The sequence below is a fragment of the Poromitra crassiceps genome, assembly GCF_964638095.1.
Source record: "Poromitra crassiceps genome assembly, chromosome: 17".
Taxonomy (NCBI): domain Eukaryota; kingdom Metazoa; phylum Chordata; class Actinopteri; order Beryciformes; family Melamphaidae; genus Poromitra; species Poromitra crassiceps.
This window is the reverse complement of record NC_139635.1, coordinates 30,825,643-30,842,564: the sequence shown is the minus strand read 5'-3', so window position 1 is coordinate 30,842,564 and position 16,922 is coordinate 30,825,643. Positions and strand designations below refer to the sequence as shown.

Genomic DNA, 16,922 nt, shown 5'->3' with positions numbered 1-16,922 from the left:
AAGATAATGTACTCGAGTAATGTGTGGGACCTTTATGCTTTGCTAGGGGGGAGTGATAACTGTTAAAATAATTCATAGCATTATAATGACAGTCTTATAGACAGTGGGCTGCTTCTTCACGAGTGAAATTGACGGCTCAGCTGAGCTAACCTGCTGCCTGGAGCCGTTTACTCTGTAAGTATGTTCAGTAGCTAGACAGGGATGATGAGTCAATACAACAGATGAAATGTAACAGTGGTTTTATGTGGTTGGTTCATTAATCTTGGATCTGATTTGGGTCCCTCTGCTAGGTGAGTGCATCTCCAACTCCTTCCAAAATGAGCCGTGACGTTCCCATCCACAGCTGGCCTGGCTCCTACTACATCAACAGTGAGAAACGATGGGAGAACGGCACCCTGGCCCTCACCAGAACCACACTGCGCTTCACCTCTGAGCAGAGCAAGGCGAGTCTCGCCAGTTTCCGCCTCTCCAGGATTATGGAGATCAAGATGGAGTCGTCCAGTTTTATCTTCAGCACCCTCACGGTGCTGGAACAGGGCAATGTGAAACACTGGTTTGGCTCACTCAAGCCCAACAGGGTGGTGGTTTACAACGTCCTGGAGCATTTCTGGAGAGAGCGCCTTCTGTCCCCCTCCACCGAGGCACAGGGTGCAGAGTCCCAGTCGTCCAAAGGCAGAGAGCTGATCAACCTGGTGGCCGGGGCCCAGAGACGACTGGAGGACACGGGCAGTGTCCTCAGCCATCAGGGAGAGCAGTTTGACAACATGATGCAGGGACTGGAAAAGATTGACTCCGATCTGGGCGTGGCTGACAAGTAAATTACCCAAATAATAGGCATGCACGATATTGGATTTCTTTTGCTGATCTTTTCCAACACTTTTGGCAGATTGCTGATACTGATATATGCACTGGCAGATTGTTATGGCGTGCTATGAAAACAACGACAGACAGACAGCGAAACACATCAACATCCACTGCATTCATTTCAAGTAGAAAGAGTCATTAGATAATCCATTATCCATATATACCTCCCATCAGAGTTCATCAGACTGGATGCCATTTTGAACACATTTTGTTTAAAATAATGTATGTTAATTCATGTTTTAGGCTTATGTGCGGCGCGATTATCTGCAAGCAGCACGGTGGCCCACTGGTTAGCACTGTCGCCTCCGGGTGCTCCGATTTCCCACAGTTTAACGATTATGCAGTGTTTGTGTTAGTATGTATATTAATCTAGTAAAATGTGTAGTATGTATACGATGTGTGTGTGTGTGTGTGTGTGTGTGTGTGTGTGTGTGTGTGTGTGTGTGTGTGTGTGTGTGTGTGTCTGTGTGTGTGTGTAGATATATGATGTAGTATACTGTGACTGTTGAGACATGCTGTTTGTTAGTGTTAGTGTTTTGTTAGCTGCTAAAACCTCATAGCTACAATACAATAATAAGCCTGACCTTACCTGATACCTGTCTCCTCTGTCTGCAGACTTCTGTCTGAACTGGAGTCTCCCCCCTGGTGGCCGTTTGGTAAACTCCCCTGGAGAGCTCAGCAGGAGGCCAAGGCCGAGGACGCCGCAAGAGCTGCGGCCAGTGCCGCTGGGAAGGGCTCAGGTAGGAACAAGGTGATCGCCAGCGTCCCGGCCGTGGTGTCCAAAGGCGGGGACTCGGACCTGAAGCCCGGATGTTTGTTGGTGCTGGTGTCCTCGCTGGAGGTGCGAGACACCACCTACCAGCTCCTTCACCGCTTCGAACGGAACGAGGTGGACGAGATCAAGGTGCACAACCCATACGAGATTAGCGTTAGGCAGCGGTTTATCGGGAAGCCAGATATATGCTACCGGCTTCTGTCCGCCAAGATGCCGGAGGCCATGTCAGTGATGGAGATGCAGTACAAAAAGAAGGTGGAGTACACCGGCGAATATACCGCTTTCAAGACGACTCCAGGCTCATCTCCGTGTGACACAGGCGACTCAGTTTGGAATCAAGGTAAGGAACATATAGAGATGAAACAGTATGAACATTTAATATCATGATTATAGTGACCAAAATGATCACGGTTATCAGTATTATCGCAGTACTGTTCAAATGTGCTGTAAATGTTCAGAGAGTACTGATACACTCATTGAAATAATGTCACCAAATTTTCCATTGAAAGCTCACACCCAGATGTGGGCTGCAGCCTACTCTCCTGCATCTGGGAGACTGTTGCAAACTTTGGTTGATGATGGATAGTCTTTACCGTGTTTTTCAAAGCTCTGTAATCCAACATAGTTTTAATGATGATTAAAATTCTGAAACGGTCATGAATTTGGTTCATCATTAAACAGTAATCATTACAACAAAGGCACTGTGCTTACTGTTTACTTGCTGTGTAATTAATGCACTGCATCGTATTATCAATTTGACCACCAAGTGGCAGTAAAGCTCCATGCTTCTACCGCTGCATTTTCTTTTCTTTTTTCCTCAGTGTGCAACCACGTGTAAAAACATTTCAAGCACATGCCTTTTGCGCAAGGATCTAATGTTTCCCTGAAAGAAATATATTTTGATAAGAGTCAATTCATCCTAAAGGCCCCGGTTGCTGTACTTTGAGATTACTGTCTGGCCTCCTCATATACTCATACATACTCTGCACTCCCACCCCCCCATCTCCGCTCATGGAGTCAGGTTTGCTGCAGAGGTGCCAAGACACTGAACTCCCAGTGGAGGTCCCAGCAGGGGAGCTGTCCCAGTTGCAGGTGCATGTTCTCCAGCCATCTGTCAGTCAGGCTGAGGCCCAGGAACTCAAACAGGTGAGGTCCGCCATAGCTCTGGCTGTGCCCGTGTCGCTGTATGACTTGCACTGTTGATGAATTTAGATGTGTTCATATTTGTATGTACAAGGCAGGTAATACAAATGTTATGTCTACGGGCGACAAATTGCCCGACACTTGCCTCAGTTCGCGGCTGCTGTTACTGTAAATTACCGTATCGTTTTCAATAACATATTTTGACGGTTAGTTGTTTTTATGAAGTGTAGAACTGATGTCATTACAATACGTTTTTTAGAAAAATAAGCTCTATTCCATGTGAAAATGGAATTTGAATGTTATATAGTATTTCCAGTCCAAACCACAATTCAGCATAATGATTTTTTATTTGTCATCCTATGTTTTAACTGTTAGTTGGTGAGACCACAAACCAAAGTCTGTATTGGGTTTAAGAGAGGGAAAGAGACATGGTCAGTTAGTTGGTCAGACTGTACAAAGTATTTCCATTCAGAAGCTTGTAACTGTTGAGACTTAGACAGTGACGGAAAATTCTCACAATATTTTTTTGTTTAGCACACCAGCACAGGTTGCTTAGATGAAGATACTTTGTGCAAAACCTTTTCTGTATATGACTATGTTCATTAGACCATGGTTACATAAATATCACATATTTAGCTTGAAGCTTGACTACAGTAGTTAATGCCAATATTTCCTTACTAGGAATTCTGCAAGACTATATCATGCAGACCTATAAAACCTATCTTGAATGAGGCATTGTAGGCACTTTATGACTGATCCTTAGTTAATTATTGTACATTATAACAATGTCAACATGTTTTTTTTTTCTTGGTGTAGTTCACTATCGTTTTTGTCTATATAATCATTTATCAAACAAATTCATCATAGCAATGACAGTGCCGGGTCAGTCATGCAGTTTTGCTTGTCCATTGTTTCTATATCAATGCCGTATTGTCTATTGCCGATAAGTTCAAACTTCAAAGGCTACCAATTTTGACTTAATGCTACACTTTTGCACACACCCTACTCTTAATGTAATTCATGTCAAGATTAGGATCTACAGTGAGGCAAGTTGTAGAGAGGCTCTCACAGTTTAACGTCCTGCCCTAAGTGCTTTAGCAAATATCCCCCTTTGTCCAAGCATATGCAAATGAGGATTATCGTTTGAAGTTGAACATTCCTAGTCGTTAACATTTTCCTAACTGCTTCACTCAGTAGGATGAAACATTTATTTTTTATTTGATTAATTTGTGTGTGTATTAAATTCACAGTCCCTAAAAATAAGTTATTCGAAATTACCCCATTCGTGCGCACGACACGGGCAGTTTTAGATCATATATTTTTCTACTAAATCTAGCCTAAATGTTTAATTTTGGCGGTTTTCTACATGACTTAAGTCCTCTAGCCGTTGTATAAGCAGCAGCTAAAAATAGTCATTGTCAGTGTTTTTTTCTATGACACACCAGAACTAAATGTAACTGCTGGGCACGATTCGGTCATATTACCCTGGTTTAAATTGCAAAAGTTACAAAGTTGAATACAGTTGCCCTTCGGTGTGTGTTGACATACTATCTGTTTTCTAACTGCTGTCTGGAGCGGTTCCTGTGCTCAGTTGCAATGTCCGCGTTTACTCGCCAGTGAAAACTGCCATAATGTCAATGTGTGTGTGTGTGTGTGTGTGTGTGTGTGTGTGTGTGTGTGTGTGTGTGAGCATGTGTAGGATAACATAATATTAGTTTAGAAACCACGGTGGTGGGGTTTGGAGTGAGTGTTTATTAGGTTTTGCTTGGCACATCTTGGTGTATTTAAGTTGTTCCATCAACCAGAACATACACAGTTGTCGGACCACGCAGCTGTGTTCCTTGAACCCGGAGAAAGTCGAAAACAAACGTTATTGTCCGTCTGATATCAATGAGCCCCGCGGACGAGCCAAGACCTCTCTCCTCAAACATATTCTCAAGTATCAAACACTGGAAATCATAACTATCATATACCTGCCACATGAGTAGCCGCTATTGCATCACGGTTCGGTGTTGAATTGTAATGTTGCCGTCTTGTCTGCAGACATTTAGCAGCTGCTCATTGTCTGTGGCCAAGGCTGCAAGAGAGAACTGCAAATAAAATGACTTCTTTTCAACTGCTCTCTCTCTCTCTCTCTCTCTCTCTCTCTATATATATATTCCTTTTCTAACTCACTGACCCCAGCTTAATACACCTCTCCTCATATGGTCCAAAAGCAGTAGGTCCACACTCCCAACTTCTCCCCCATTCAGGTCCACACTCCCAACTGCTCCCCCATTCTCCATAGATTTCCAGATTGAATCTCCTCTTCTTTTATTCCTGGCCTGCTCCTTGTTTGTCCAAGTTCACTGGGGGGCGGTGTGCAAGTACTCAAATTGATGATGTGTACTTTCTCATGCTAGTTGTATGTGTGCGTGTGTGTGTGTGTGTGTGTGTGTGTGTGTGTGTGTGTGTGTGTGTGTGTGTGTGTGTGTGTGTGTGTGTGTGTGTGTGTGTGTGTGTGTGTGTGTGTGTGTGTGTGTGTGTGTGTGTGTGTGTGTGTGTGTTTGTTTGTGTTTGTTTGTGTGTCAGCTGAGAACAAGCATGCACATCCTGGCCAGATATGACAGGTGCCGAGCCCAAAGTGAGCAAAACATGAAAGAGGGGTCAAAACGCTCGCACGCTGCAGGGCTTCACCAAAGTGACTTTGTTTATTGCGCCGAGGTGACGTTTCGAGCAAACCCACTGCTCTCCATCAGACAAAAGTGACAAGGCGGCATGACGCCATCTTAAATACACACATGATGCAAGTCACGTGATACGATCACATGACATCAAACCACTCACTTGACATGAAAAACCAGTCGGAAAATCACACAGTAAGCGGATATGAATACAAACACCCATACACATAGTAATGCTATCCCTGGTGGTAAGTTACATTGGGGGGGGGGGGATCTCCATCCTATATACACGCACATGTAAACACATCAACACAATGTAAGTATGTATGCACAACACACAGTCGGACTAACCAAAGTCAGTCAGTTGCATGGTGTTCAATAATTATCACAGATACACTCACATATAGTCCATGGGCCAAACCCCAAAATTTAACTTATCGGTACCACTCAAGTGGGCAAATTCTAATCATGATTTTTGAACATGTATATATCCATAGATGATATTTTAGTATGATAGCCTTTGCAGAATGGTAGCTTTCTCACGGTTATCAGCTCATGAAGTTAGCCAGCCCCTACAATAATTTGGATTCTAGGTGCTGATGCATATCCTATTCTAGGCTCGTTTTGAGGACCTTTACTCATGTTTGATGAGAACATGTTTGATAAAGTTTTAAAGCGTAGCTTCCTAGCTTTCATTTAAGCTCAGTTGTGTGTCTGTCTGACAAATACAGAGGTCACAGGAGCTCCTCAAACTGTCAGTGACATTCGTTTTTCCACAATTTTCGTCTAAACTATAGTCTTTATTTCAGCACTGTGGCATCTAGGAACATCAGAGATACAAACAACAAACACTGGGATACTCACAGGACTATAAGGATTCAGAAAAGGTATAATGTACCCATGCTATCCCATCGTGAGGGGTGAATTTGGCCCTTAAGGTAGAAGAATGACTTCTCGAGGGAATGGGACACAGCTCAAAATTGTACATATCGATATCGGTACCATCCGGGTGGGCAAATTCTATTTGTGATTTGATTTTTTTAATTCATATACATACCTAGATTATGTTTTTATATGATAGACCTTGACTGGTAGCTTATTAGTGCTTATCCCCTCTTAAATTATGGACTGCTGTCATTCAAAACTGGCAAAGTGCCTTCCCTGGAATCGTCTTTCTTTCATTATATCTTCTCCCTGGGGTGTGTATGGACTACTGACTGTTAATATTATATGTCTAGATATAGACATACTATGATACTATACATACCATACTATACTATACTAGATAGATATACTATACCTAATTGTCTACTAAATTGGCACATTTCTGAGTCAAAAAGAGAGTAAACTGGCATGCTTCTCATTCAAAAATAGTTTTATTTGTGTTACGGTATATAAACAGCTACATTCAAAATGTTTACAGTAGTGCTGCCCGATTTGGGGGAAAGGTGCGATTTGTGATTATGGTGGACAATATTGCGATTTGCGATTGCGATATAATAAACAGTATCTAGGAATGTGCTGTTTTTTTTAGAGGCGAGGTAACGTGCATCTGCAGACTTTATCAAGGGACCATGAAGGCGTCATGTGACTGGCTAGCTAGGAGACGACACCTCTTTTTTTTAGAGGCGAGGTAACGTGCATCTGCAGACTTATTTCTTTTGTACCGACAAACGCATAACATTACATAACATCGCGATTGCGACTGCGATTGCCATTCAATGAATCGTGCAGCACTAGTTTCCAGTCTTTCAGGACAATAGGCCAATCTACCCTTCCTGAGACACCATGCCTCCCACGATGGCACCATCATCATCATCATCCACATCTGAGTCTGTCAGCTGTGGAGCAGGCTCTTCTTCAATGTGTTGGTTGGCACATGTTTGTAGTTTGCACAGGTTTGTGCATTTCAAACCAGTATTGATACATGTGCACTCTGGTGGTTTGCATGACCTCACACACTTGCTGGACAGCAACTGCAAGATGGCATCTGGTGCTGGGGTACCACGCATCCACTGGATATCAAGATGCCCCTCATCATCTGTGGTCCACCCATGGTCCTTGGGGCTTGGTATAGATGGCTGGGTTTGAAGAGACCGTCTCCAGATTGCAGCCTGATAGTTTGCACGAATGGAATGCCTCAATAGGCAATCCTCACATGGTGGAAGCTGGCTGGACTCGACCTCCCCACGTTTGGTGCAGAAAAGTTGGTACCGAAGGAGGTTGACATCTGTAGTGCGCATAGAGGGTACATACATTCGACACATGATTTCCTGCAGCTTTTGAAAGAGCTCATCAGAGACATCCCAAACACGGCCGAGCTCCATGAATGCTTCTTGGTATGTTCTGTCTAGCTTCAACTGTTTCAGGGTGCCCACTTTCCCACGTCCTGCAAATGCGCTCACAGTGTCACAGCCGGTGAACGCCTTCATGCCAATTAAGGCACCAGCAATAGTATCACCAAGTGATTGGCATAGTTTGGTGATGTCCAGGAACCTTGTTCTGTTCTGTGTTCCGCATTTCTGGTACATTGGGCATGGGATGTCCTTGCTCAAACCCAGACTCAGCACCAGAACTTCTGTGTCATCTGCCGTAATGATCACTGCCTTGAAGCCAGACTCTGCTGCATGGAGAGCATGCAATAGCATGTGAGTGTCCGCTTCTTCCTGAGAGGATTTGAGCTGTGTTACCTCCTCCCATTGCTTCTTGTTGAGTTTGAAACAGACCTCTTCACAGGTAACATAATAGGACCTTGTCATTTAGTTTATCTCTGTGCTTGGGTCCTTTCCATTCCTCAACCAAGAATTTTATCAGACTGGCTTCGCTGGCAGCGCTGCAGAGCTGTTTCCTCCACTGCTGGATGCTGTGGCCAGAAACAATATTCTTGAACTGGATCCCCAAGGCTGCACCTCTGTTTGCCCTTTCTGAATCTTTGATCGACATGTCCTTGTAAACATCAAAGACAACATCTATGCGTTCACTCTTACCTCCTTCATGCAGGACCTTGGCTAGGATTGATTCTGCCAGCTGTGCAAATGTCTTGTCATTCCCTTTCATCTTTTGTACCAAGCTCATTCCATCGATGATGGTTGTTGAAGGTTCTGGGATGACTTCTGCTGGAGCAACACTCTTCTCCAACTCTCTGGCAAGAGCTGCCTTGTTTGTCTTGCGGAGAGATCCATCCCCATTAGCTAGGGCCCATGGCAGTGGCCCGAGGGGATGAGCCAATAAATCGCTTGTTTTATTATAATTTTTAGAAAAAAAGTTTCAAGTGAATTCCTCAATTATTTAGTTAATAAATATTTCACAAGTACTTACACAAGTATTTTATTTGGCATTAGTAAATAATTTATAAGAGTGATAACACATTTATAGAGGCTATTTTGCATGGATATAGGTGTGCCTTGAGATGTTGTCTTGCCCTTTGGTGTGCCTCAGGCACACAAAAAGTTTGAAAACCACTGAGCTAGATGATCCTCCTTACCATGTAATATGTAACTCCTCCACATCCACTTAAAACAGTCACCATCAAAAACCCCAATGAGTCTATGTTTTTTTTTTTTTTTACATTAATATAACTACAATATAGACGCCTGTCTCATGCCTAGGTGCACAGCTAGCTACTTAGTAGTAGCTAATTCATCAAGTTAATTAACTTATCGGTGGTAAACAGTTTCTATTCTGTGATGTGTAGACTTTTCTTGAAGTACTTTGAACAAAATGACTTACGAGGTCAAGGCCTCTGTCACAGAATAATGGTCCTAGTAGTCACCAGCCTCACTGAACACACACCTCACGTGCTACAGAGATGCTACAAATGGAATCTGGGGAACCTAGACATAGACATCACCTTAAAAAGAGTGTTGTGTTCATGATTTCAAAAGTGGAATAGGCTTCCAAATATACTGCATGCTTTCGATCACACCCTTTTTTTAATATATATATATATATATATATATATATATATATATATATATATATATATATATATATATATATATATATATATATATATATATATATATATAAAACAAGAATAGGAACAAAGCAGCAACAAAATCTCCTACAGGCGCTAATAGGGGAAAATAAGAAAATGTAAAAAAAAATATGAAAAGCTACTCCTGTGGAAAGGCTATCATATATTAATTTACTTATATTGACCCTATAAACAATTTACTATAGGTAAGGTTTTGCCCACCCAGATGGTACCGATATCTGGTCTGGCCCATGGACTAATAATACATATTATAAAACGGCTCTCTCAAATCAAGCAATCTGATTGGTTCACAGCCATTGTATAATTCCAATAACCCACTCCAATAACCCATGGCCATGGGTTATTGGTTGCCATGGCAACTCTCTTACTAAAAGCCTTTGGTTACTTCAAAAAAAACAAATGGCGGAGACAGCTGTCAGATCCTTGTGAATCGATCTTCGCTTATAACTTTACTAATACTTCGCAGAAAATTATGTTTTGTACAAGAATAGATGCGGGCTAATGTCTTCTTTGCAAAAAAAAGGCTGTTAACCCCGCATTTAACCCCGTAACGTTAGTTGGTGTCGGGCTTTGCAGAAAGCACTCAGCTTCTCAGCAAGCGCTGAGGATGCAGCGCTGCGCTCAAGCTGCCTGTCGGCTTTCCAGAAAGCTCTCAGCTTCTCAGCAAGCGCCAGGATTGGCCAATGTCAACTTCAGTCTCCAGAACGATCCAATCAAATCACCCGCACGTTCTTGCCAGTCGAACTTATAGTATTATTATTATTATATTATTATACTTGGAAACCGTTTTATAAAAGCAATATAGCACTCGAGCTGCGTGGTGTTGTGGAATATATCCCGCTGATAAGCTGTTATCCCACTCGGCCTGCGGCCTCGTGGGATAACAGCTTATCAGCGGGATATATTCGCCACAACACACTTGCTCTCATGCTATATTGCTTAAGTATACCGTATGTATATATTCAATGGTGATCACCAACAGGAAAATACAAATATACACACATTAGGTTATTTCGGACCAAACCGTTTTGGGGGCTCCCTGACAGTCCCTGCCCATTACAACAGAAACATTTGCGTGGAGATGTGTTCGCCCTGTTTAGCCCTGCCCTGCTGGTCTCTTAGTGCTGCAGCTTCATTGGCTGTCTTGCTCTCTTTCCATTTTGCATTGGTCTATTTTGAATTTGGCCCCTCCTCTCATCTTGTCGTGACTGCAGGTACTCCAGCATGCTTTTTCAGTGACTCACTCCCCCGAGACCTACATACATTCAAGGGCTTTTTTCTTCTTCTCCTGTTCGCATTTGCACTGCCAATAGGAACGCTGAAGTGACGTAAGCCAGGCCAGGGGTTAGCATGCTAACTGCCAGTACCTTCACACCACTGCACAGCACTTTGGCTAACAAATAGCTAGCTAACGTTAGCTTGCTAAAAAAGGTAGCAAGTTAAAGTTAGTGTTGATACTAACCGACCCTAGCCTGGTAAACCAGCCGGTCACGTGAACTCACATTTCATTTTGTTCTGCGGGACCGTCTGGCCTCAAGCTTTCTCCCAGTGTTTAGCAGTGGGTGGAGGTTGGGCGGATGTACTTGCCTTGACAGACAACTCCTTAACTCATTGAGTGCCAATGACGACTATCGTCATCAATTCAAATAGTTACGTAGAGTGCCAATGACGACTAAAGTCGTCAATTGCGTTTTTTGACGGTGGGACGTGGATCAAAGCCAGATGCATCTCCTGTAAAAATATGGGCGATGTCGAATGTGTATAAGCTATTTTACGGACCCATTAGGTGGCGACAGTGCTCTCCAGATTAGGGAAAGGTGAGGGAAAAACAGAGAAGAAGTCATGGGGAAACGGAAACCGCATCGGTATGCATCGATATGCATGAAGCATAACGTTAGCTGTGCCTGTGAACAGCAGCCAATCTGCTGCCACAATTGAGCCCCTCCGTCTCCGCTGCGATAGCCCCTCCACATGATTAGTTGCCGACACCAGCGTCTTTCTGAAAAGTTACATTATTCTCAGCTGGAAGCGCTGGGAGCCGGCGACAAAAACGGCGGAACGCTGTGAAAAAGCTGGGACTCGCCTGACACACGCAGCAGAGCGAGCAGAGCCACCAGAGACACTCCCACGGAGGAGGAGTTTGCAGTTGAGGGGGGTGGGGGTGCTGTTTTATTGAAGGAAATTACTGTTCAGATGTTTCAGGTCAGAAAATATTAGCTTCAGAGTCAGTGATTTGCTTGAAATGCTTCATTTCACAAAAGGCTCATTATCTCAGCTTCTAGATGGAAACGTCTGTTTTTGGTGAAATCAACCTATCTTCTCCGGCTGATAACTAAAGAACGGAAAATGATATCAATAAACTTTTTTTTGCTGATGATACAATAGAGTCTCATCGTTCTTTGGGCGTGTTCGGTGTTTACATAGTAATATCACACAATATTCTGTGGGCCTCGAGAAATCACTGAAAACGCTCTGAAAGGGCTGGCACTGGGAGCATCCGTTTTCCAAAAGTGGCTGGCATTCAATGAGTTAAAGGAGAATTTCGTTTTTTTTTTACCTGGAGCCCTCTCCTCACATTAATTATTATCTGACGACTCACCCAGTGTTCTCCGGTGCGATTTTGAGCGTCCTAGGCGTTGCTGTGATCTAAATAGTGTCCAAGCCAGTCCTTGAATGGCGCTCCGTCGGGGCCAAATGGCAGCGTGATGTTACTCCATGTAAATAGACAGTTTTCCTCCCGTTTTCTACCCATATCATCATTATATGACTGCAGACGCGGAGGTCGGCTTTTTTCAGCGCTGTGTGCGTTGTGTTTGGGTCCCTCTTGTCTGCAATAACTGCACTTTATGGCTGTTTAAACTTGACAAACATTGACATTACTCCTCGAGACGGACTGGCAAGGAGGCGGCCATTATTGTTTTGTTAGTGCAGTGCTAGTGGCGTTCCTGATTGGCCAACTTGCGCTGTCAATCACAGGGCACTGAGCGCAGTCGCTGATTGGTTCTTCCACTTTGCAGTTTCTGCTTAAAGCCCTCCCAGGGCTTGAGGCCAGACGGTCCCGCAGAACCAAATGAAATGTGAGTTCACGTGAACCGGCTGGTTTACCAGGCTAAACTGCCCCAGGCATTTCTAGAAGTTTGAAAAGGTTCCTCTTGTGCTGACACTAGAGAGTACCTACCCTGAAGTAGGAGCTAAAAAAAAGTCCCTCAAAACAGTGTTGTAAGAACTATGATCGTTCCTAGTTCCTTCTTAGAACTATGAGAAAGTTCCTCCAGTCCGAAAGCTCATTTTGTTTGTATGTGTCTCTGTGCCCAGATGCTGATGCAGCTGAAGAGCCTGGCTCTGGAGGCGGAGACGGAGCTGGAGCGGCAAGATGAGGCTCTGGACGTGCTGAGCGACTCCACAGACCAGGCCACCATGCACATAGACAAGCACACCTGCCGCATGAAGAGACTGCTCTAGCGCCCCCAAGCAGGCAACATGTCACTCCTGAGAAATGCACTGTAAGTTTCTTCCTTCTCCTTATGGCAGGCTAACCCCAACCTTCTCCTTATGGCAGGCTAACCCCAACCTTCTCCTTATGGCAGGCTAACCCCAACCTTCTCCTTATGGCAGGCTAACCCCAACCTTGGGGTCAGGACCCCAAGGTTGGGTCGCATGGAATTCAAATGGGGTCACCTGAAATTTCTAATTGATCAATACAAATGATTATAATAATAATAAAAACACCACACGTGACGCAAATGGATTCTTTAAACAATTATTTTATAACGTCCTTTGTTTAATAGTGGCCGGTAAATATTCGATATGGCCGGAATTCTGGAACGTTACCGGCTGCATTGGCCGTCTGAAAAAAGGCCTAGCAGAATCCTTGATGTATATGTGACAAAAATGCGATATATTATTTTGGCTGGTAAAAAATATTATATATATATATATATATATATATATATATATATATATATATATATTTCGGGCCCTGGATATCACTGATGACATCATCTGTCTGTCTCTCTCTCTGTGTGTGTGTGTGTGTGTGTGTGTGTGTGTGTGTGTGTGTGTGTGTGTGTGTGTGTGTGTGTGTGTGTGTGTGTGTGTGTGTGTGTGCGTGCGTGCGTGCGTGCGTGCGTGCGTGCGTGCGTGTGTGTGTGTCAAGTCAAGTCAAGTTTATTTGTATAGCACATTTCATACACAGAGGCAATTCAAAGTGCTTCACATAAAATGGTTGACAGGAAAATAAAATAAAAGAAGAGAGTAAAACGGACATTTAAAAGCATCACAACAAAACTTTAAAAAAAGAGTATAAAAAGTGCATTAAGCAACTTCATTAAGCACACAGGAAAATAAACGAAAAGAAGAAATAAAATGGACATTTAAAAGCATCACAACAAAACTTTAAAAAAAAGAGTATAAAAAGTGCAATAAGCAACAGGCGCGGCAGTTGCAGAAAGAGCTAAAACTTATAGAGGACTCATTGGGTTTGCATAGTAGCTGTCAGCAGTTAAAAGCGACGGTAAACATAAAAGTCTTTAGTCTATTTTTAAAAGTAAGTAAGGTTGGGGCAGATCTGAGGTCTTCAGGCAATTTGTTCCAACTAGCAGAAGCATAGTGGGTAAATGCAGCCTTCCCGTGATTTGATTTGATCCTAGGGACAGTTAATAAGCTGGACCCTGTTGACCTAAGAGTTCTAGACGGTTCGTAGCGTGGGAGCAATTCAGCTATGTATTTTGGGCCTAGGCCATTAAGTGATTTATAGACTAATAACAGTATTTTAAAATCTATTCTCTGACACACTGGCAACCAGTGTAAGGACTTAAGAACTGGAGTGATATGATCAGCTTTCTTAGTCTTCGTTAGAACTCTAGCAGCAGCATTCTGAATGAGTTGAAGTTGCCTAAGTTCTTTTTTGGAGAGACCAGAAAAAAGGCTATTGCAGTAGTCTAACCTACTATAAATGAAGGCGTGAATTAGTTTTTCTAGATCCTGTCTGGACATGTATCCCCTAATTCTTGCTATATTTTTAAGATGATAAAAAGCAGATTTTCTAATTGACTTAATGTGGGAGTTAAAGTTGAGATCGGAATCAATAATAACTCCAAGATTTTTGACTTGATCCTTAGGCTTCAGGGATCGAGACTCAAGGCGTGCAGTGATTTTAAGCCTTTGTTCTTTGGGGCCAAACACGATCACCTCAGTGTGTGTGTGCACACTTATGACATCACTTTTGACATCATCACTGATGACATCCCCGATGACATCACACATAATTAGCTAATTAGCCTAATAATTTAAAAATCCGGCTCCGTCAGGTCACCCGCACGGGTGACCTTTACACACCCTGAAGGTTTCGGCCCAATCGCAGGTAAAACGGCATAGCTGTGCCCGAACACAAACAGACAAACAAACGTTGCCCACATACTCAATTTTATAGTTAGATAGACTGATAGATTAAGATTGCCAATGCCATTCAGGGATTCATGTAGTTCACATTTTTTTTTAAGTCTAGCGCTATTTGATACTTGCCAATGAATGATGACACTGAGTGCGTTTACATGCAGACAATAAACAGTTTATTAGCGGATTTCTGGAGTTACCTGATTATTCAAATGGTCATGTAAACAGCATAAACCGATAAGCTTTATCCGTTTATGGCCGTTATCGGGTTATGAATAAACCGATAAACATACCTAGGTTTTTGGCCAATAACCTGTCTTTTGAGTGCCTGTATACAGCGTATCAGGTTTCTTGTGGGTGTATACATCTGCGCATGTACAAGTTGCATGTAAAAAGTTGAATTACCGCCGCCTTCTGGAGAGAAATCCGACTAATTGACTGAATCATGTAAACCCGGGTTTTTCCTATTGTCGGATTATTAAAGTGCATGTAAACGCAGAGATCAGATTATTGCCATAAACTGATTGCTCACAGTTATCAGTTTATTGGTGTGCATGTAAACGCACTCATAGTAGCTCTGGAAAGTTGGACAAAAATGAAAGCAAGGTCAATGGGGTCATGCTCCTGTATGTACAAGCTGACTGAAGCTCACTGAAATGTACTTTGTGTGTGTGTGTGTGTGTGTGTGTGTGTGTGTGTGTGTGTGTGTGCGCGTGCGTGTGCGTGTGTGTGCGCGTGCGCGTGCGTGTGCGTGTGTGTGTGTGTGTGTGCGTGTGTGTGTGTGTGGATGAGCTTTTAGTGAGCTTCAGTCAGCTTGTACATACAGAAGCGTGACCCCATGGACTGTGCTGAGAAATATCTCTACCAATCAACATCATCATTAGTGCTGTAAGTAGCAAATAGAGCTAGACTTAAAACAAAATTTGAACTGCTGTATTACTTTAACATCCCCGTTTCTGATTCATTTCATTTCATTTTATCGCCTGATGCTTCTCTCTCTCAGGTCCACGGCTCCCAGGTGTCTGTTATCCCTCCTGGACACTGGTATGGCTTGAAATGTTGCATGTCTCAATATTGCTGCTGTGTATTGCATCAAATGGAAATGTAACTCAATCCTGGGACTCTTTAAAAACACAGGACACAATACACACATGTTCTCTGTACTTAATTATTTAAACACAGGACACAATACACACATGTTCTCTCTACTTAATTATTTAAACATAAATACTATATGGTAAATGGTACAAATGTATGTACTGCTAGAGATTGATACCTCCAGCATGGTTGGTATTGTTATAATTCTGTATTATCTGTAAAGGACTTGCACATACGTATTTATTCATATTGTAATTGTGTAATTTTACTGTGGTCTGTTATGATTGTGAACTTGTAATGAACTGTTAACGAACTTGAAATATATGTAACTTGTTTTACATTAATCACCTGGCTGCTGCATCCTGCGTCTTGTTTTTTTCCCCACGGTGCAGCCGAGGTCATCACGAGTCAAATTCAGGTCAGGCAGGCAGGCAGGTAACGCTTAGTGAGGTAATACGCTTCGTCAGATGGCCTCTAGAGGGCGGAATACACGCCGTGGGGCCTGTACAGGATCTGTGCTTGTTGCAGATTGTTCACCTTATGTAGCCCCGCCCACTTGACCCGATTGTGTCACGACTTCCTGTTCAAAACTCCGGCTGTTTTACCTGCTCAAACTAGTCTGACTCACCTGGTCAAACCTAGTTTGACTCATATATGAGTCAGACTAGGTTTATGAGTCACAGGAAGTGTAAACACAATCGGAACCTCAGATTTTGTGTTTACACTTCCTGTTAGTCTCTCAAGCCAGACTGTCTCTTCTACATAAGGTGGATAGAGAGCCAAAGTGAACGTCACTTCCTGCTTTTCTCCCTGTACCAGCGTGTGAAAAAATATGAATGGTGGTGAACGGAGCGATACGCTACCTTTTTTATCCCGTTTGAATTGTGCCACGGGAGTACACATGTCATGTTTGTCAATGTAAAAGATAACTCTGCAAGTTGAGAAAGTCGCAGTTTGTGGTAAAACTGTGGCACTATAAGTTATAAAT

General features: G+C 43.0%; 1 protein-coding gene across 1 annotated transcript; it reads left to right on the top strand.

Moving 5' to 3' along the window:
- Window positions 1-54: 54 nt before the first annotated feature.
- Window positions 55-16,238, top strand: snap47 (synaptosome associated protein 47). The gene is made up of 6 exons (XM_083653714.1): window positions 55-174; window positions 291-814; window positions 1,480-1,979; window positions 2,661-2,785; window positions 12,758-12,945; window positions 15,840-16,238. Exons 2-5 carry the CDS (start codon window positions 318-320, stop codon window positions 12,902-12,904), a joined length of 1,269 nt encoding a protein of 422 aa, XP_083509840.1. The 5' UTR covers window positions 55-174; window positions 291-317; the 3' UTR covers window positions 12,905-12,945; window positions 15,840-16,238.
- Window positions 16,239-16,922: the final 684 nt, after the last annotated feature.

Bases quoted from the DNA above. Each gene is read 5' to 3' on its own strand.
- snap47 (XM_083653714.1), top strand. From the start codon at position 318: ATGAGCCGTGACGTTCCCATCCACAGCTGGCCTGGCTCCTACTACATC. The intron at 1,980-2,660 runs GTAAGGAACATA...TCATGGAGTCAG, and splicing joins CGACTCAGTTTGGAATCAAG to GTTTGCTGCAGAGGTGCCAA. The intron at 2,786-12,757 runs GTGAGGTCCGCC...CTCTGTGCCCAG, and splicing joins AGGCCCAGGAACTCAAACAG to ATGCTGATGCAGCTGAAGAG.